The 18,218-nt window shown below is 41.2% G+C and overlaps 1 protein-coding gene across 2 annotated transcripts in view; it reads left to right on the forward strand.

Annotated features, from left to right (window-relative positions):
* Positions 1-2,591: 2,591 nt before the first annotated feature.
* Positions 2,592-18,218, forward strand: part of rhbdf1b (rhomboid 5 homolog 1b (Drosophila)) — a 30,072-nt gene continuing 14,445 nt past the window's right edge. Inside the window, exons 1-4 of one of the 2 annotated variants that reach the window (XM_020615943.1) lie at positions 2,592-2,916; positions 16,808-16,952; positions 17,201-17,334; positions 17,636-17,782. In XM_020615943.1, the coding sequence (XP_020471599.1) occupies positions 16,839-16,952; positions 17,201-17,334; positions 17,636-17,782 (395 nt within the window). In that variant the 5' untranslated portion in view covers positions 2,592-2,916; positions 16,808-16,838. The remainder of the gene's footprint in view (positions 2,917-16,807; positions 16,953-17,200; positions 17,335-17,635; positions 17,783-18,218) is intronic. The other variant, XM_020615944.1, reaches the window with a different exon arrangement.

The raw sequence follows: 18,218 nt of genomic DNA on the forward strand, positions 1-18,218 counted from the left end.
AACTGGAGAGGATCTGCAAGGAGGAATGGCAGAGGATCCCCAAATGCAGGTGTGAAAAACTTGTTGCATCATTCCCAAAAAGACTCATGGCTGTATTAGCTCAAAAGGGTGCTTCTACTAAATACTGAGCAAAGGGTCTGAATACTTATGACCATGTGATATTTCAGTTTTTCTTTTTTAATAAATCTGCAAAAATGTCAAACATTCTGTGTTTTTCTGTCAATATGGGGTGTTGTGTGTACATTAATGAGGAAAAAATGAACTTAAATGATTTTAGCATATGGCTGCAATATAACAAAGAGGGGAAAATTTAAGGGGGTCTGAATACTTTCCGTACCCACTGTATATATTCCTCAGACACCAAGGTAAAAATCAGATGCTCCAGGTGAGGCTCGAACTCACAACCTCAGCATTGCTCTCAGTGTTACTGTCTTATAAGTACTGTGCGCTGACCAATTGCACCACTGGAGATTGATGCTACTGTTATTGAAAGCACCTAACAAATGAGGAAGATGTCTTTGGCTACTATTAAGGATTGAAATAGCATTTTTATCAAAGATGAATAGAAATGAAGTTTCTCCACAAGTTACTTAACCACATGTTGACTTCCAGAAATGATCTGTGTACTACTTTTTGCAGATGCCTGAGTGTGTGATTGCGCCTGTGACCACTTGGTTGATGTTTGAGCTACATGCAACACCGGCTGTTTGTGTATTCCTTATTATCCTGTGACTCTTCAGTAAAGGACTATACAAAAATGATTATTGGAGGAGGCTGAACTGTGTGATTTAAAAAACAGTGAAAGTGAAAGCAGTAAAATCACACTGTATCTCCTCTACATACTATATGTGTATACACCACACAGAGCAGAAAGGCAGACACTATGCAAAACAACAGTTTCTTAAACAGAGAAACAGGGTTGTCTCAGTGGCAGTCTTGCTGTAAAACCTGTAAATGCACACAATAAATTGGATGATAAATCTGTGTATAAATTGTGTGTTTTAAAGACCATTTGCAAATATACACAATGCTGTATGTGCACAATTTACACAAAAAACTGTGAAAAATGCACTGAAAGCTCTGTGATGTGTTTTTTTCCTCCAATGTCCTCAAGTGAATCCTAGGAAATCATTTCAGCTGTTGTGGCAGCATCCCTATAGATAAACAAGATGATGGCTGTGCTTCTTTATTTACTTCCAATGGTAAATACTGATGATTTTCAACCTAATAAACTGTTTGCAAGTCATGCTACCACCTCAGCAGATTTAAATGGAAACACAAATGATTTATTTCTGATGCCATAATGCAGGCTGTGTTTTTTCAGGTAGTCCCAACAACACCAAAAGTGAGAATATATCCTTACCACACCCTGAAACACCTGGTCAGACTTGTATAGCACCCAAGCTATACAACCACATACATAGTCTTTTGTAGTGAGCTGATGCCGTGTGCTCATCTGAAGACCACATTGTTGCACTGACTGAACGCTGCAGTGAGTGGTGGGTGATTGAGAGATGGTGTGCAATGACAATATAAAGAGCCAGGTGGCTGAGGGAACAGGATACCGATCCTGCGGGGGAGACTGTCTCAGAAGGAATAAGCCACAAGTGCAGCACCACCCACCTGTGCTGAATGAGCTTCCTGACAGAGAGCGTGTGCAGCATTTCTAAAAGGACAATGTGACACTGGTACACTGAAGATAAATGTGTGACAGTATGTCTTCCACATGCACATTTAGCAGATATTCAGAGCAATCACAATAGGCATTTGCAGCACAATAGCTGAAATTACAGTTAATGCCTCAGTTTAATTACTTACTGTATGCAAAGAACTGGAAAGTACCTAACTCTCTCCTCTCCAGGCCATGTGTAATTTCACGTACAATGGAACTTTAGATATTGAAGTTATGTAGAGGAAACATGGGGAGAACCATACACATATTTCTAATTAAATAGAACTTAAATTAAATTACTTATTTCTTAATGCATGAACATCTGGGCTGTTAAAGATTACATTACTATCCCTGGGGATGTGTGAGATTTATCTTAGGCCTGAACAACATTGTTTCATCAGCCTAATAGTTGATCTATTTTTATATTGTGTACTGTTCTGCATGTTGGGTTGAAAATGAGGTCAGTAGAAAAGTAAATATAGCCTATAAAAACATTTAAAGGAAAAATGTGTTGGTTTTACAGTTCTTCTTCTTCTTTACCCATTATTCAATATATTATTTTACTACTTTCATTATTATTTTGGTTATTGATATTCTAAAATCTTCAATTGAACAAGCAAAGAAACAAATAAATAAATACATAAATAAAACCAATATAATAAGGTGTAATTCAGATAAATGACAATGTAAAAATGTAATGTTTTGGCCCAATAACATTACATTAACCTTTTAAATAGCTATTAGTGTGTTAGTCTGGAATTATATTGAAGAGAAAGAGCAGAAAGGTGTTTACATTCTAGTTTAACCCAACGGTATTTCTGTCCTTCTAGTAACTGTGTTTTTCTGTAGTTACAAGCTTGTACATTTCCAAGTTGTGTACTTTAGCAGCTGCTTGGTCTGACCCGTAGGCGGCGCTGTGAGGTCGGCCGGTGGAGCGCGGTAGTCTGTCGGTAGGTCGACGTCTTGTCATCCAGCGGCGGCGGCGTCGTAGATGGACCGGGTGAGAGACTACACTCAGACCGAAAGTCAGAGCCGATGCGGTGGGCGGAAAGCTGCAAGACGTTTAACTCGGCGGATACTTTACATCTTTATGTCACGTGAACAACGCCCTCGCTAACATCTGGGGCTCGCGCTTGATAGTGAGGCTGCTCGTGCCTGCGTGATGTGTGGCTCGGACAACTTATGAAGTGACCGGAATCTCACCGGGGCTGTGCTCAGCTGCAGGAACCGGACTCATTTGGAAGGTAAGGTGGGAAACACTGAGCTTCACGGCGACCATTCGCTTCTTTCTCCGGCTGCCATTCACCAACCCCTCGGTGCGTGTATGGCGGGGGGGCCTCTCAGCATCTCGCTCCGAGTCCAGGTATGCTGCAGCGAAAGGGGGTCTCTGGGTGGGTTCTCACCCGGGGAGGACCCATGGGTGACAGTTCATGCATGCATGTTGTGGTTTTAGTAAAAAAAGGTTTACATTTCTGAAGTGACTTCCAAGGCTTTCGAATTAAAATGCCACGTTCTTGTGAAGGTTCTGGTTGTCATGCCAGGATTACTGAAAGTGAAAGGAGCAGGTGTGCTCTCTCTTTTTGTCGGACACTCTCACATAGCCCACTCAGGAATGAAGAATCTCGTTACCAGGGTGAAATCTTGTTTGTTTCCTTTCCATGATTCATCTTGAGAATCAAAGAAAGAAAAGAGAAAGAGAACATAAGGTATTGTGGCAAAACTTACTCTGTAGTTTATACATTGAAATGCTGTTGTTGTAAATCAAGTCAAAGTTACATGCACAGTTTGTAAACCGGTTCCAGAGTACTTCAGGCTCCGGAGCTGTTGTGATGAAACGGGCCGTTTTGGTTGCTAGTTGAGCAGAAATCCCATCCAGACAATTAAACTACTGACCCATGTCATCAAGGACTTGTTCTGGCTTCCTGTTTGGAAAGGTGGTAGGAAGCAGACTTTTGGGCCAGATGGCAGCAGCACATACATACACACAAACCCGTGTAGCACACATACATTCAGATTTCCTACTGAGAGAATGAGGCTGAGGTTTGAACCACCATCCTGCAGCACTCAGTTGTACATGGAGAATCAGCACTGAGTTAATGAAGTGTGGCCAAATGAAATCAGGGAAGCAGCTGCAGCTGGAACACTGCACTGTAGCTGCTGGAAGGATCCTGTTGTGGTGTTGATTGAGTTGAATTAGGTTTACTCCTGTCATAATTACTATGGCTGCAAGAAGTCACCTAATAACATGTATCAACAGGGGCGCTGCTAAAGCTAATGGGCCCCATGAAAGAATATAAAAATGGGCCCCCCAACACTCCCCTCCCCACTTCCCTCTCCACCCTATTATAACTACACTATTTACTAATATAATGCGAAGATCATTGATGTCATTTTATTAAAGTGCAGACATATGAATTGATTCACTCAACTGACATGGTAGGTGAATCAGTCGCTCATCATGTAAAGCTATCTCTGACTGCGCATCTGTTCGTGTTCACAACAAACCAGTGAAAGTCCCCATCAGTACGTGTGTAATTCCAACTGAAAGTGGTTCATGTGCTTTGAAGACAAAAAGAACACACACACACACACACACACACACACACACACACACACACACACACACACACACACACACACACACACAGCTCTAAACAGGAAGCTAACAGCATCCTGGATAAGGTTTCAGCCGGTGTGAGCTGTATCTGTGGGTACAGAGTGTGAATACGGTAGGCGTCTGTATGCACGGTGTGTTTTATCACTTGTCTCTCTCACCTGGCACAGTAAGGCTACTATGTTAAGCATGTTTGAACAGGTTGGATAGAAAAGCAGCAGTGACAGTAGTAGGTTTATTTCTGGGCCGCTGCTCTCAGAAGTGAAATGCACCTTCATATTTATGCAAAGCCCTCTGCCAGGTGCATCGGGGTGGAAAACTGGTTTGGTTTTACAGGAGCCTTCCAGCTTTTTCTCAGTGCAGTTTGCCCATGAGAGGATCTTCTCTAGTGCCTGCAGGCCGTTTTGTGCAGCTACTTGTCACAGCACAAGTAGTTTGTTCACAGTAATGAAATGTGTATGAAATTCGATAAGTAACTCCAATAAAAGCGGGACACAGTATCAATATCTGAATAGCTGCTTATGTCAGTTTGTTCTACTTCTAATTAGGGATAGAAACCACATCCAATGCATGCCTTTTCAAGTGCAGTAATTAGGCATTGGTGCCATGTTTGGTCATGTTTTGACACCACTGAGGCATTTGAATGAGTATTTTTCTTTCTCTTGTTGTGAGTTAATCAGTTATAATGATGTGAACTGATGTCAGAAAACAGCCCAGTGAAAAATGTCCATCACAGTTTTGCAGGAGATATGTTGAAATTGCCTGTTTTGTCTGATCAACAGTCTAAATATTCAGTTTAGAAAATGTAAAACATAGTCTACATGCAACCTCTTAGTCCCATATGTCAATGAGCTGTGAACAGTTCATTTAAATAGTTTTTGGTCACACTTGTGAAGTGGCTTTGCAGCAGGTCTACAAACATTTCATCCATGGTTTTCAGTCCCCTGTCTCTCGTGTGTTTGATGGAACAGATATGCCTCTATTTTAGTCAATCCAGTTGTCTACGCAGGGTTTACAAGCTTGTGCTTTACTTACAAAGTCTATTTTCTCATTTGAAGTGTATTTTCTTGTGTTTTATGTGTGTAACCACAGTGACTGTGTATTTGGCTTGGAACACTTTTACAATGTTAGTATTTAACTCAAACCATCACTGTTCCTCTACATGTATACAGTGTCAAGCAGCACCTACAGTAGGCTTCCATTTTCATGAACCCAGTGACAGCGGCGGATCTAGACGGGCTGGCCGGGCGAGGGCACAGACTCAGAGAGGGATGGCACATCTGAAATACAGTACTGTGTAAAAGTCTTAGGCCACCATAGTTTTGCTGGTTTAGCAAGGTGGTAATGATAATTTATATTTATTTCTCAGTCTCTTGATTAAGATAATTAGAAAATATGCACACAATAATAGTAATAAAACATAATTTCAGAACAAAATGGCTTCTACAGTCCAAAGTCACTATTTAGTGTGACCTCCCTTTGCACTTAGCACAGCTTGAATTTCTTGGGAGAGACTGTGCTGAAACCATGACAGACCTTCCACCCCGTTTCACTGACGGCAGCCTCTCATTCTTCTATCTCTCTCCAACTCTTCTTCTCACATGCTGTCGGCAACCGGACCTGAAAATTTCAAACTCTGATTTTGCATTTATTAATATGAAAAATAGAAAACAATGACAAATTGATGCCTTAAATACAACTAACAATTTTCTGGCGCTTTACAATTGATATCGGTTAAATTATTTTTATTTTAAATCGTGTGCAGCATGATGTTTGCATTCATTACTCCATAGTTAGGGCTGGACTAACAATCTCATTATTGATTAATATTAAGATTTGACTTGCTTGATTACCAGTCAGTTATCAAAATAGTTACTGATTAATTCTCTGTTGATCAGTTAATTCACTAGTCATTGCAGCTCTTCTTGCTGTCATTGCTAACAAAGTGCACGTAATAAAAAAGGAGAGGATGTTGCCCCCGGTTACCTGGTGTTTTGCGGATGGAGACTCAGGGATAGGATTAGTAGGAATGGGCCTTCATGAGAGAGGAGAGAATCGATCTGCGACTTTATACTCTGGTACAACTGTACATAATAATCCTGCAATTTAATTTTCCACCCTAATTGAGTTGCTCTACAGTCTTTGCTCATACCACCTTGGCAAGTGCAGAACTATTCCCTGAAGTACAAACACCTCTGTTTGGAACTCAGACCAGTAATAAATCAGTCCTGTTCACATGTAGAAGTCCAGGTAGGGAAGGCATCTTTAGAAGTTTAGGCAATAAACAAGTGGTTAGTGGTTTCATGGTATCTGTTGACAAAAATTAATCTTGAAATGATGCCAGCTCTATCCATAGCAAAGATTTTGTCCTTAAAACCTTTCTTTCATTCTGTATAAAACATTTCCAGTGGAAACAGATCATCTTTATCTTGACCTTACATCAAAAAGCCTAGATGAATAGCAAACTGCTTGTCAGAAAGGAATTTTAATCGGCCTATTATGTGGCCTATATTGGTCTTCTTCGATGTTCACGTGATGACAATGCTGTCCCCTGGCCAGAGCTCTCCTCAGGGACTCCACACGTCTCTGTGGAGGTCCTGAATAATTCCTCTCTGTTTCTTTGAAACCACAATTATGACCTCCTTTTTGTCTCTAAATGTTCTTTTCAGAGCCAGATCTCTCTCCCCCTGCTGTCTTACCCTAATGTGGCATCTGTGGGCAATTACCATTAACTTTTCATACAAGGCCAGCCAACAGAGGAAGCTGTTGTGTTGGGGCTCGCAGCATGGGTTTGCTGGCTGTGTACAGGGACGACAGGAAGGAGGGACGGATAGCTGCTGAGGAGCGCTATTCATGTCTCCAGGCCAGACCATACTTGACTAGACACTTATTGTGATGTTGACCTTCCTGTCATGACACAGCTAACACAGAGCAGTTTCACATGAGAATCAGCTGAGCTGTTCACTTTGTCTGCTGTCAGGCCATTTGCCATATTAAGCGGAGACTTTAAAGATGTTTTTTTGCCGACATTACAACAGTGCTGAGAAGTGATGGTCAAGGACGCCTGATTGCATCCACGGGACTGAACTGACAGTTCCTGTGTACAAAGCTCAGACTGGACATCAGCAGCATATTTCAAAAAGAAAAATGTGCATGCTTGTTCATAGCTGGCACCTTAGAGGTGAGCCTGTCAGAGTAAAATGTTGCTACAAAAATTCATTAGTGGGAAAGTCATTGGGGAGATGCTTTCTATTCTTTCATCAATAATGTGCCCTTTAGCAGCTTCTAGTGAATCTACTCACTAACCAGTTTGAGAATATGAATATGTACTGTATGTGGGAAAAGCTGTCTCTAGGGACTGTAATTTTCCTATGGCTAATAGGAGTCAGGATTTTAACACAATCTTTAGTTTGTGGGTGATAATACTGGTAGTAAATTAGCATAATATCAGTTTTGGCCTGTTTACTTTTGCTTTCATAGTCATAAACTTTAACATGGAACTTGGTACATGCCATGGTATTTAAAGGCTTAAAAAAGACCTGACCTCAATTATATAAACCTCATAATTACCAGTTTAGTTTCCCCTGTTCGTGATACAGAAGTGTTTTTGAGTTTTTCATGGATGTTTTGGATGTCTGTTTGCAGTTCTTGGCAGAGCAGCCAGTCAGAACGTTGAACTTGTGATGCACTCTTCATTTAGTGTGTTTCCTGTATATGGGTGTGTGGTGCATCCTACATACAAAAGTATAACACTTTGTGAGGTCAGTTACACTATAGTGCACCTCTCAGATGCAGTGGTGGCCTAAAGTTTAGAGAAGTGACCAGGCCAGCAGGATTAAATCTTGGTGGAACAAAGCAGCCTCGCTCTTATTAACACCGCCATGGTGCCTTCAAGCAAGGCCCTTAACCCCAAGTTCAAAATAGCCATATGTTTCTGTTAACTTTTTTGTGGAAATGGTACTCTCACATGTTCAGGCTGCCATTTTGTACAATAAGTACTCAGTGTTAGTAATGCTAACAGGCGATAATGTTTCTAATATTATGACTTGTTTGTTCTAAGGAGCTGAATGGGCAGGGTTTGCCTAAACAGCTAGTGCTCATTTTTTGCTTGAAAGGGATAAATTTGCTGCTCGTAATCAATTTGTGCTAATTTTAAGTTTGTTAGTTAGCGGCGTCTTAGCTAATTAGCAAGTGAAGGTAACTGGGCTCACACATTACCACACACTATCACACTATAACCCCTTTGGTGTTATGCTTCCTGTGCTGCAGTAACTGCAGTCTGGAAACAAATTGAGCTTCATTAAATGTCACCGCCATCAGATGAGTGTCTTTAGATCTTTTCTGATTACTATGCATTCTTTTAATTACCAGCATACAGCTAATGCTGCATGTATGGCATGTTGTAGTTACCATAATTAGGACGTGAAATAGCAAACACACATCGATGCCTCAGGCCAGCCAAAATCTGTTAAAGGTAATTAAAATCTAGATGCTGGCTAGAGTCATATTAACCTTCTCCTGGGGCTACTGCTCTTTAGTCTTCTGCATTGTCCAACACCCATTTGACTGCAGACAGGAACCAGACGTCCTCTCTGCTTAGAAAACTCTGCTCGATCCTCTCCAGTCCTATACCTGGCACAGGAGCTGAGAAACCATTATACCCTCTCCACTGGCATTTTTGGTTGAATGTGCCATGTGGTGTTGGGACTGTTGGAGTGATGAATGGCAATGCTGGCTTTTTATTGAGGGAATTTTTCCATCAAGTCATTTCTGCTGTCTTTCCCTGCAGCTGCAGCGATTTTTTTTTTTAATGGTTTAGCCTAATCAGTGTAATCGATTAATTTGAATTGATTTTATTCATAGCTTTTATTGACATGCTTTTCTTTTATTTCCAATTTGATCACATAAATTAAAAATACTGTTGAATGTTGTTTAATGAGCAAGACAATGGTTTATTGAGGCAGATTGGAAAATGTAAACTCTGCAGACAGAGGCAGTGTGAGGCTTGTGAGCTCAGCTTGTCATGTTACCGCTATGGTAGAACATTTCATGGCGCAGTGAAAGCAAAGGTTTTATCTTAAATATTTTTTAAGTCACCACCACTGAACGTGAGCTTTTGATGTGTGGAGACCATTAAACAGTAGCTGCCTTGCAGAGACCATACCACTTTTCTTTTGACTTGATTTCCTGTCTTCCTGTGCATACTGTTTCATCAGAAATGTGTGGGTGTGAGGTGAAGCGCAGTGGTTCCAGGTTTGAATATATACCAGTATAGGTGCCTTTGCTGCATGTGATATTTAAAAGCAGCTTCCTCACAGTCCACATGTCTATGTACAGTAGGAAACACTTGATAGCAGTAGCCTGTGCCAGTCCTTTAGTCATCCCTTAATGACTTTTATGGCAGATCTTTCTCACTGTGAGAAAGATCTTAGAAGTTCTGATTATGCAAAGCCAAGAGTGGGAGAGGTTTAGCTGTGGATTTGAACTTTCTCTGCATTTGCCCTCATTTTTTGCTTAGTTGACTGAGTAGAATAGGGAGAAACCGACAAAGCAAGTGTGTCTGAACTGTGACTGTCTGTGCTTTCTGTCTATATAGTATAGCTGAGGAGACTAGTACTTACAATCTGAGTGCTTCTTTCACCAGAGGGACCCCATATTTTACACCATTGTATCGCTCTGTAGACAACCATAAAGACACACTTTACACTGAGGCAAGTTAGACACAGGCTGCTGCACATGAGGAAGAATAATCTTTGTGCATTTTAATTCTTGTACTATATAAAGAATGCTGAGACATTAGCAACCGCATTTGCAGTCTCACAGTTACTGACCATTGCATAATGTTGCAGGGTAATTAAAATAGTTCAATGTTAATATGTTGTAAATTTGGATGGCTGTCAGGTCTCACCTGAAAAAGAGATCTTGATCTCAGTGGGACTTCCTGGTAAAATAAAGGTTAATTAAAAGAAAGAAAAAATGACTGATGATTACATAAATGCCCTCAAGTACCACACACTGACCAACTGTGGCCCAGCAGCAACAAAAAAATCATTACATCCATGTTGCCTATAAACAAATGATCCAGTCAGTGAAACATTTTGCCACCTGACTGCATTAGAAGTTTCCTGTTTGTTTTATGGCCCAGAAGGACTCTGCTTTACAGAACAGGGTGAGATGTATTTGAGGCTTTGGAGAGTTTCTCACAGTGGCAGATGGTGTACAGATTGAAAGGCATATGGAAAAATCACAGAAAATATTTATCCACTTCAGTAAGCTAAATGAGAAAACCAAGCATCACCAGGGACTGGCAGGGGATACAAGGCTTCAGAGGCCTTTTTCTGACAGAAGGTAAGAGGCTCTTTGGGAAATATGTTCTCAATTTTAAGACACATAAGCAGTGACAAGGATCCTGGCTCGAATGTATAAATCAGCCTGACCGTGGTCTTTTGTATTTTCCAGCAATTATACAGAGGTGTCACATTTGACAGTGGTAGAAAAATGCTACACATACAGTAGTGTTGAGTAGCTGCTTCACATGTCAGGCCACCCTGCACACTGACCAGAGTTGAGGCGTAGCAGCACAGTGGCTAACTGGTTAATGAATTGTTCACTGTGGCGTAATCGGTGGTAATGACATGAAAGACAAAGCAGTGCTTCAACTCACTGTACAATATGGATGAACTGTTTGTCGGGACTTCCAAGTTTTCTCTGTTGATGCTATTTCTATCCATTTATCACTGGTTACGTTTTCTCTCAGAGAGGCTGATTTCTATAACTGACACAGTGCATCTGCATAGTGGGTTTTTGTATAGGCAGCAGAAGATGACCCTCTCAGTACAGCAGGACTCTGCAGACAGAAAGGAAATGACCTACTGTGTTGTGACTGTAACAGATGAGAGCCCTAGCATACATTGGCTTGTGGTGGTGGGTAGGGTAGGAGGGTAAAAGCACAAAGCATAACTCACTGTTCATCTATGTGACCTACTCTTACTTATTACAACACAATACACTTGATGATAGAGTTGTTTGATGCTTCCAGAGGCAGGATTTTGATGTAAAAAACAACAACCGTTTTGGTCAAACAAGGTAAGTTTTGTAGACGTCACTTTAATGTGCGTGACATGTTCTAAAGGAACCCATCAGTGTGCAGTGTGCTTACCGCTGCAAAGTTCAGGACTAAGTTCCCATCACCACAACTTCCAAAAGCAGTGTCCTGAAAAAGTGCTTTTAACACAAACACTAATGTAAAAATGGACCCAGAGCTGCCCTTGGGCAGGTTGTGTTGCCTATTAGAGCAGGGCAGTTGCAGTATAATGAAGTTCAAACCTGCCTAAACTGCATGAGCATTAATCCTCTGTGCAGTCCCCAACCAATTAACCTGGAATTGCACTCGTAATTGCTAGCACCTTCGGCTTGGCAAGCAAAGAAAACAGCACGACTCTCTCTGGATATACCATTTACCTGCTAAAACTAAACAAATATCTGTCTGCAGGTATCTGGCTTCATAAACAGAGCTTCCACAAATGAAACCAAAGCAGCCACGGTCGTTCTGACTCTGGCTCATCCTGGGACAGAATCGACTTTTCACTATAACTTCACTACTGTAGCTTGTTATCTTGCCAGCTACAGTAGCTCACCAAACAGCCCTGTGAGAAGGTTTCATTGACCAGATATTATGTAAAGATGAGCGGATTCATTTCAGCATGTCACCTTATGGTGCGACTGAGCCTTTTACACTGATTTTAGAGGAAGTACATGTCATGAAATGATTTGATTTCTTTACACATCACAAAATTAATGCTGAGAATAATATAGCTACAGAGCAGGTTATGGTACATTAAAAACATGGATACTACAGTTGGAAACCCAGCTTTGTCTAACCATTATTCTGACAGTACATTAAATGATAAGCGGCAGAGAGAGAAAGAAGGCAGAATGCGAGGGGTAGAGGCAGAGGTTTATAGAATGAGAGGACAGAGCAGACACAGGTTTTAGACTGCTGCTTAACATAAAGATTTGGTGAATATTAAAGCTTACTGACTTGCACTGACAGAGTTTCCACGCCACAGTGAATGGGTGCCTCACCCTCAAAGACCAGAACCAGGGAGCAGTGTCAGGACAAGTCTTGCTTCAGTGCCAGAGGGATGCCTTTGTTTTATTCTGTCTTGGCTTGTCAGGAAATGTCACCCTATGTAAAGAAGCTCCAGCTGCTGTGCTACAGCTGCCTATAGACACAACACAGAATCCAACTTCTTTTTAGTTCTAACTTTCTCGATTACGGTGTTACCCACCCAGATCTGTGTTTGGGACCTCTGGTTCGTGGCTGAACTGCTTTAGCTCTGGCTCGTAGCTGGTAACTAGCCTTGGAAGTGTGAGCTGTGGGTACCTTCTCAGCCATGGCTCACTAGCTATCAAAACAGAGTGGCAACATGCCTGTCTGCAACTGCAACACCTTGTGGGAGATTTGGCTTGTGCATTGAGTGCATGAGCAGAGTGCGCGTAAGTAGGAAGTTAGGTTGACAGGCAGGTAGGCCATGTTTTGCTTGGGATGAGTAAAATTATTATTGAACACTTGCATGACAGCTTTTTAAATAATAAATAAATAAATAAATAAACTTCAACTCAAGTAGAGCCCAGACACTATTGCAGTGATACCACTGTTCAGTCAGGAGTTGGGATGAGTCTCTGCCTGACAGCTAGGCCATGTCATGTGGTGTACAGTACAGAGATTACAGCTTCCAATCTGCCAGTCATGTAGAACCAACTTGGGAAAAAAAGAAATCATGGAATAACAAATACCAATTGGTTTTGGATCACATGGAATGTCTTCTTCAGCCATATGCAGGACTGTAAAACCCTGACATGGGAGAATGACGTAATCGAGTGAGTGTTTATACACTGTATTTTCATTACATGTACAAATGAGCGAAGCTGTGATCATGTCGGTGTGCACACAAGCACAGAGTATCCTTGCTGCAGAATAAAGTGAGGATGTGATTATGGATTGTTCTGGTGAAGGTTTCTATTTTCAGGGGTTGTTTATCCACTGTGACTGTAAGAGAACACGCTGGCTTCCACATGTGACCACAGCAGACCAAAACACTGACACAGGCAGCCAAGAGGCTAAAGGAATCAGTCAGTTTTGAGTATCCCAACTTTGTGAATTTATTTATACAGAGTATACTGTACTCTATGTATCCTCCAAAAGAAAAATGATGAAGGTACTTTACTGTAAAAGGAATGCTTTAACAGTGCATCTTTTCACAGGGCTTTTGTTTAGTCAGCACCATTGACTGTATATAAAAGATGGATAATGTCACTGCTTCTCTCCACTATGCAAAAGTGAAGCCAAAAGGTTGTCAATATGACAGCTGCCATCTTGGCATTTTGCAGCCAGATTATGCGCAGTAGCGACAGAGTAGTTGAGTGACATATCACCAGTCAAAGCTGTCAAATCATCTGAAACCTTCACCCTTCTTTTATCATCAAATAACGTAATAAAAACAAATTTACCAGGACCACTTGTATCCACTTCAGCATGAAATGTTCTACCAAATATGACAGAAATCACCTCTGGGAAAAGTTTATTTGATTTGTACTTTGGTTTTTTAAGTTGGCTCATGTCTCGTCTGCGAACCTATAGGGGGCTGGATTTTAAAATAAGGATTTAGGTTAAATTCTAACGCACAACTATTTCTACGTAACCTCTTATCTGGGGAATTAATTCATTTTACCATAGAAACCAATGTGCAGGAAGCTACCCTGACTATAAAGTCATCTTTAAATGCACAGACTGATATTAAGGAAACATTCAGTGTCATAATCATCAGAGAAAAGAGAAATACAAACATCCACATCCCCAGTAACCTCAGTATGTCAGTATGGAGCACATCAAGCCATGATGTGTTTGACAGCTCTAAACTGCACAGAAACATGTGCTTAGCTCATGCTCTTGCTGTGCTGCTATTCCCATCTGTTGCTGAGTAATCACAGTGTTTATTTGTCCAAATACTCACCTACTGAGAGCCATGGGCCCACACCTGTAGGCATTACTGTATGGCCTCCTTGGAAAAGTAGACCATTATATAAAATGCAAATGCACCAGAAAACTTTTGTACAAAATGGATACCACAGCTTATTGTATTTGACAAATGAGAGTATCCAAAGGGGTATTTCCCCCTCTTTTCACGTGTGGACTCTTGGGATTTGGTAGCTCACCCAGTCCTGTCTGTGCTGGTGTATATCAATGTCCTCCGGCTGCCGGTGTTGAGGATCTTTTATATCATTACACTCGGCTGTTAGCCAGAGGTTTTAATATTGGCTCCAATGCCACTTATGATGGAAGAGATTATTGTTTGGCTAATGACTTTATGGCAAGAGAGGGACCCTGTAATTTCTTTCGCTGCCATGAATAACAGAATGATCCACAGCTGAGGTCTACGGGAGCTCTTACTGTAGTTGGTGGTCTCTCATTACGTCACACCACAGACCCGTGCAGATGTCCTATTATGCAGTAATAGTCCCTTCCCCTGCTCAATGACTTCCCCTTGGCTAAGCTATAATCACTAATGCCTTCTCAGACTGAGCTGCAGCACTGACATTTTTTCACATAAAATGTCATTTTACTATAGTGAATAGGGGAAATACTGTAAATGTGTGATGTAAACAGATGATAGAAGTAGACATGCTAACTACTACTCAAGGCCTGTATCCACCTCAACATCAGGCCTTTAGTAGAGGGAGACATGAATTCTTGTGCCTGGTCCATGATACATGCAGTACTATGCTTTAATCAGGTAGAATTTACTATGTTGTATATTAAATAACTCTACAGGGCAGTAAAGATTGTCAGCATGTCTTCCACATGGGTCATCACCAGGTGAGGTTATTAGTTTTTTTGCCTTCGACATGCAGCTTTAGCCAATGTATATGAATACTATCATGTATCAAGCCATCAAATGTATGTTTAAGACTCTTTTAGGAGGGATTTCTTTAACCACAAAAAAACAAAAAAAGGCAGTTAAGAACCTTAAAAAGTCAGTTTGAGAAAGCATTGTCAACCGGATCATAACGCTAACATTAGCCTGATTAGCTAGCCAGCTACAGCTCAAAATCTGCCATCTTCAGTTGTCATTTCAGCTGACAAGAGCCAGGAGGTAGTCCTGCAACTGTGTCTAAAATCTATCTAAAATCAGTGACCCATTACATTTGGAGTGGTAAATGCGCCGCCATAGTTACTGTGAGCTGCATTACCTTTTGTGTGAGAACGGAGAGGATAGTCAGTTTTCAGTTTTTTTATTATCTTCCTTCTGACTATTTTTTCCTTTGTGAATTCCAAAGCTTCCAAACTTTATCCATTTAAGTGAGGCACTATTTGGTGCATTATAAAATGCTTTTGTTGTTGTGTGGTACCAGTGGCACAGGCACCAGCAGAAAGGTGCTGAGGGTTTGAGTTCCTGCTCCACCTGACAAGCTCAGCAGCTTAAAAATGCACTTGTAATGAGGAAAAGAAATATTAATTATTTCTGTTGACACCTCATATTAAATGGTACCACTGCACACTGTCCTACTGGCCAGTGGGTAGGTGACTGATTTTAATTGAAATAGAAAGATATTTCATTTGCTCCTATGCATGTTCCAGTGAAACAGTTAAGCAGGAAAACCCCTTACACAGTCCAAATGCCTTTCTTTACCCATAAACCCATTAACCAGCAAACAGCAGAATGAGTGGAGGCGTTGGCTTTCAATTCTGTGGCTTTCCCTCTGCCTGTGTATTCAGTTGTTCAGTCTGTCGGGCTCTCTCCCAGACTCAGGCCATCAGAAAGTCTGTTTAAGAAAGATGGAAACACACCCACCAGCTAGAGATAACATGTCTTTGTGTTGCCTGTCTCTCTTCATAGAGGCTATATGTGTGTCTGAGAGTAAGAAGAGAACCATACCTGTGAGAATACCAGCACCATCCTGTGGTAAAGAAGCATAGCTGCATTACTTCCTTTCCAAAATACTAGCAGTTTACATAAGCTCCAGTGGTGCAATCGCTCAGCGTGTCGTGCTTATAAGACAGTAGTCAGCTGAGTGATGCTGAGGTTGTGAGTTCAAACCTCACGTGGAGCAGCACTGTTTTAACCTGGGCTCTCAATCAAAGGAACTGGCACAGCAGCAGAAATGGTTAAGCTGTGGCATTCCTCAGCATGAATAAATTGAGTGTCCAGGTGTTTTATACTGAGCTAAGATATATTTGCATTAAGCTACATTTGCTTCTTGTGAAATGATGATCTTTCTTTAAATAAAAACTTTGTGTAGATCTCCCATCTGGATGTTTTTATTGAATCACGGCCTATTTGGCTCCATTAAAATCTAATTTATCCATCATCATAAATTACACAAGCACTCAAGCGGTGGAGATATTCAAGCATATGTCTCCATGGGGAGACAGAGACAAAGCTGTTGGCAGTTGGAATTGTTTTCTGCTCTTGTGTGTATGGGCATATTTAGATTGGCTTGTTTTTTGTGTTGTCCAGCTGGCAGGTGTTGGGTGGGGGGGCAGCGAGCATGGCTGAGCGGGGCAGCAGGGACAACAGCCTGCAGAGGAAGAAGCCACCGTGGCTCAAAGTGGACATCCCTACCATCCAGCTGACACCGGACATCACGCCAACAGTCACCCAGGTGAGCACAACAATCAAGTCATGGACACAACAATAGAAATATGTTCTAAACAGTGTTGTCTAAAAGACTAGATGAACCACTAGAAGACAATTATTCTTGAAAAATTATCTGTGGACCTAGAGATGATTTTTTGTTGTGATTGTATACACACATGAGGAGTAATATTATTATGCTGTATTACTGTCATTTTTAGATGTTCACACAGAAGGTGGCTGCCTCACTTGTTTGTGTTTGTGTATATATTGCAGCCAGTAAAGCGCCTGCGTAGTGTTAGCATGCCAGGGGAAAACCCTCAGACCTACATTGCTGCCTTGGAAACTTCCAACACCTGTCTCAGGCCTCCTCAGGAGAGACTGCCCTCCATCACTCAGTCCATCAAGAGGTTAGACACACATAAACAGAGACACATTAATAAGAGGTTCTCTTTTCCTTTGTACTAATTTTCTTCAGCTGCTAATTTCCCATGACTTCAGCATGTATTGTTTTAATAATCCTTCTGCAATTAATAAGTCTTTAACAAAACTAATTTAAGCTGTAGGCTCTTTTCTGATTTAACACCAAATAATCTCCCTCTCTTTTCCTCTCTCTTGTCCTCATTTTTCTTTGATTTTTGCCTTATTTAAATCTGCTTTTCCCTCACTGGCTCCCCGTCTTCTTGTCTTCTTGCCGCGATGTGTGTAAAGTGACAAAAGGGTACGCTTTGAGCGTGTCAACACAGTTCCCCCAAAGGGCCAGAGGGGACCCAGGAGGGTGTCGTCAGTACGAAGGTGGTCCTGCAGCCCCAAAATACTGACTCCACAGCGTTCATCTATTCCCAGACAGATCATCAGGTACAGGAGTGTTGATGTAGAGAGGGGGGTGGGTAAGTGGGGGTAGCAGTTTGAAGGTGTCTTACTTCTCCACTGAAGTTTAAGATGATTTTTCCAACCTTAAATTAGGTAAAAAGGGAAAACTGGATGTTCAGGCATTAGAATAAATATATTCCAACCATTATGACGCAACTACTATATATTAGAAAATCAGTGAGCTAATTGATTAATACTCCAATGTATACATAGACTACTGAATATATATGCACACTATTTTATGGAGACACAAAAACTGACACACAAAATGGATACTGTATCCAGTCAGCTGTATAATAGGCATCTGTGGTCATGGAATATGGTGAAATCTTTGCTCCAAAAAAAAAAGGAAAAGCAGTGAGCAACCAAAAATGTTAACATGGGCTGGAAATGTGGTCTTAAGCAGCTTAAAAGGACCATA

The sequence above is a fragment of the Monopterus albus genome, unplaced genomic scaffold (assembly GCF_001952655.1).
Source record: "Monopterus albus unplaced genomic scaffold, M_albus_1.0 scaffold171.1, whole genome shotgun sequence".
NCBI classification, from domain to species: Eukaryota; Metazoa; Chordata; class Actinopteri; order Synbranchiformes; family Synbranchidae; genus Monopterus; species Monopterus albus.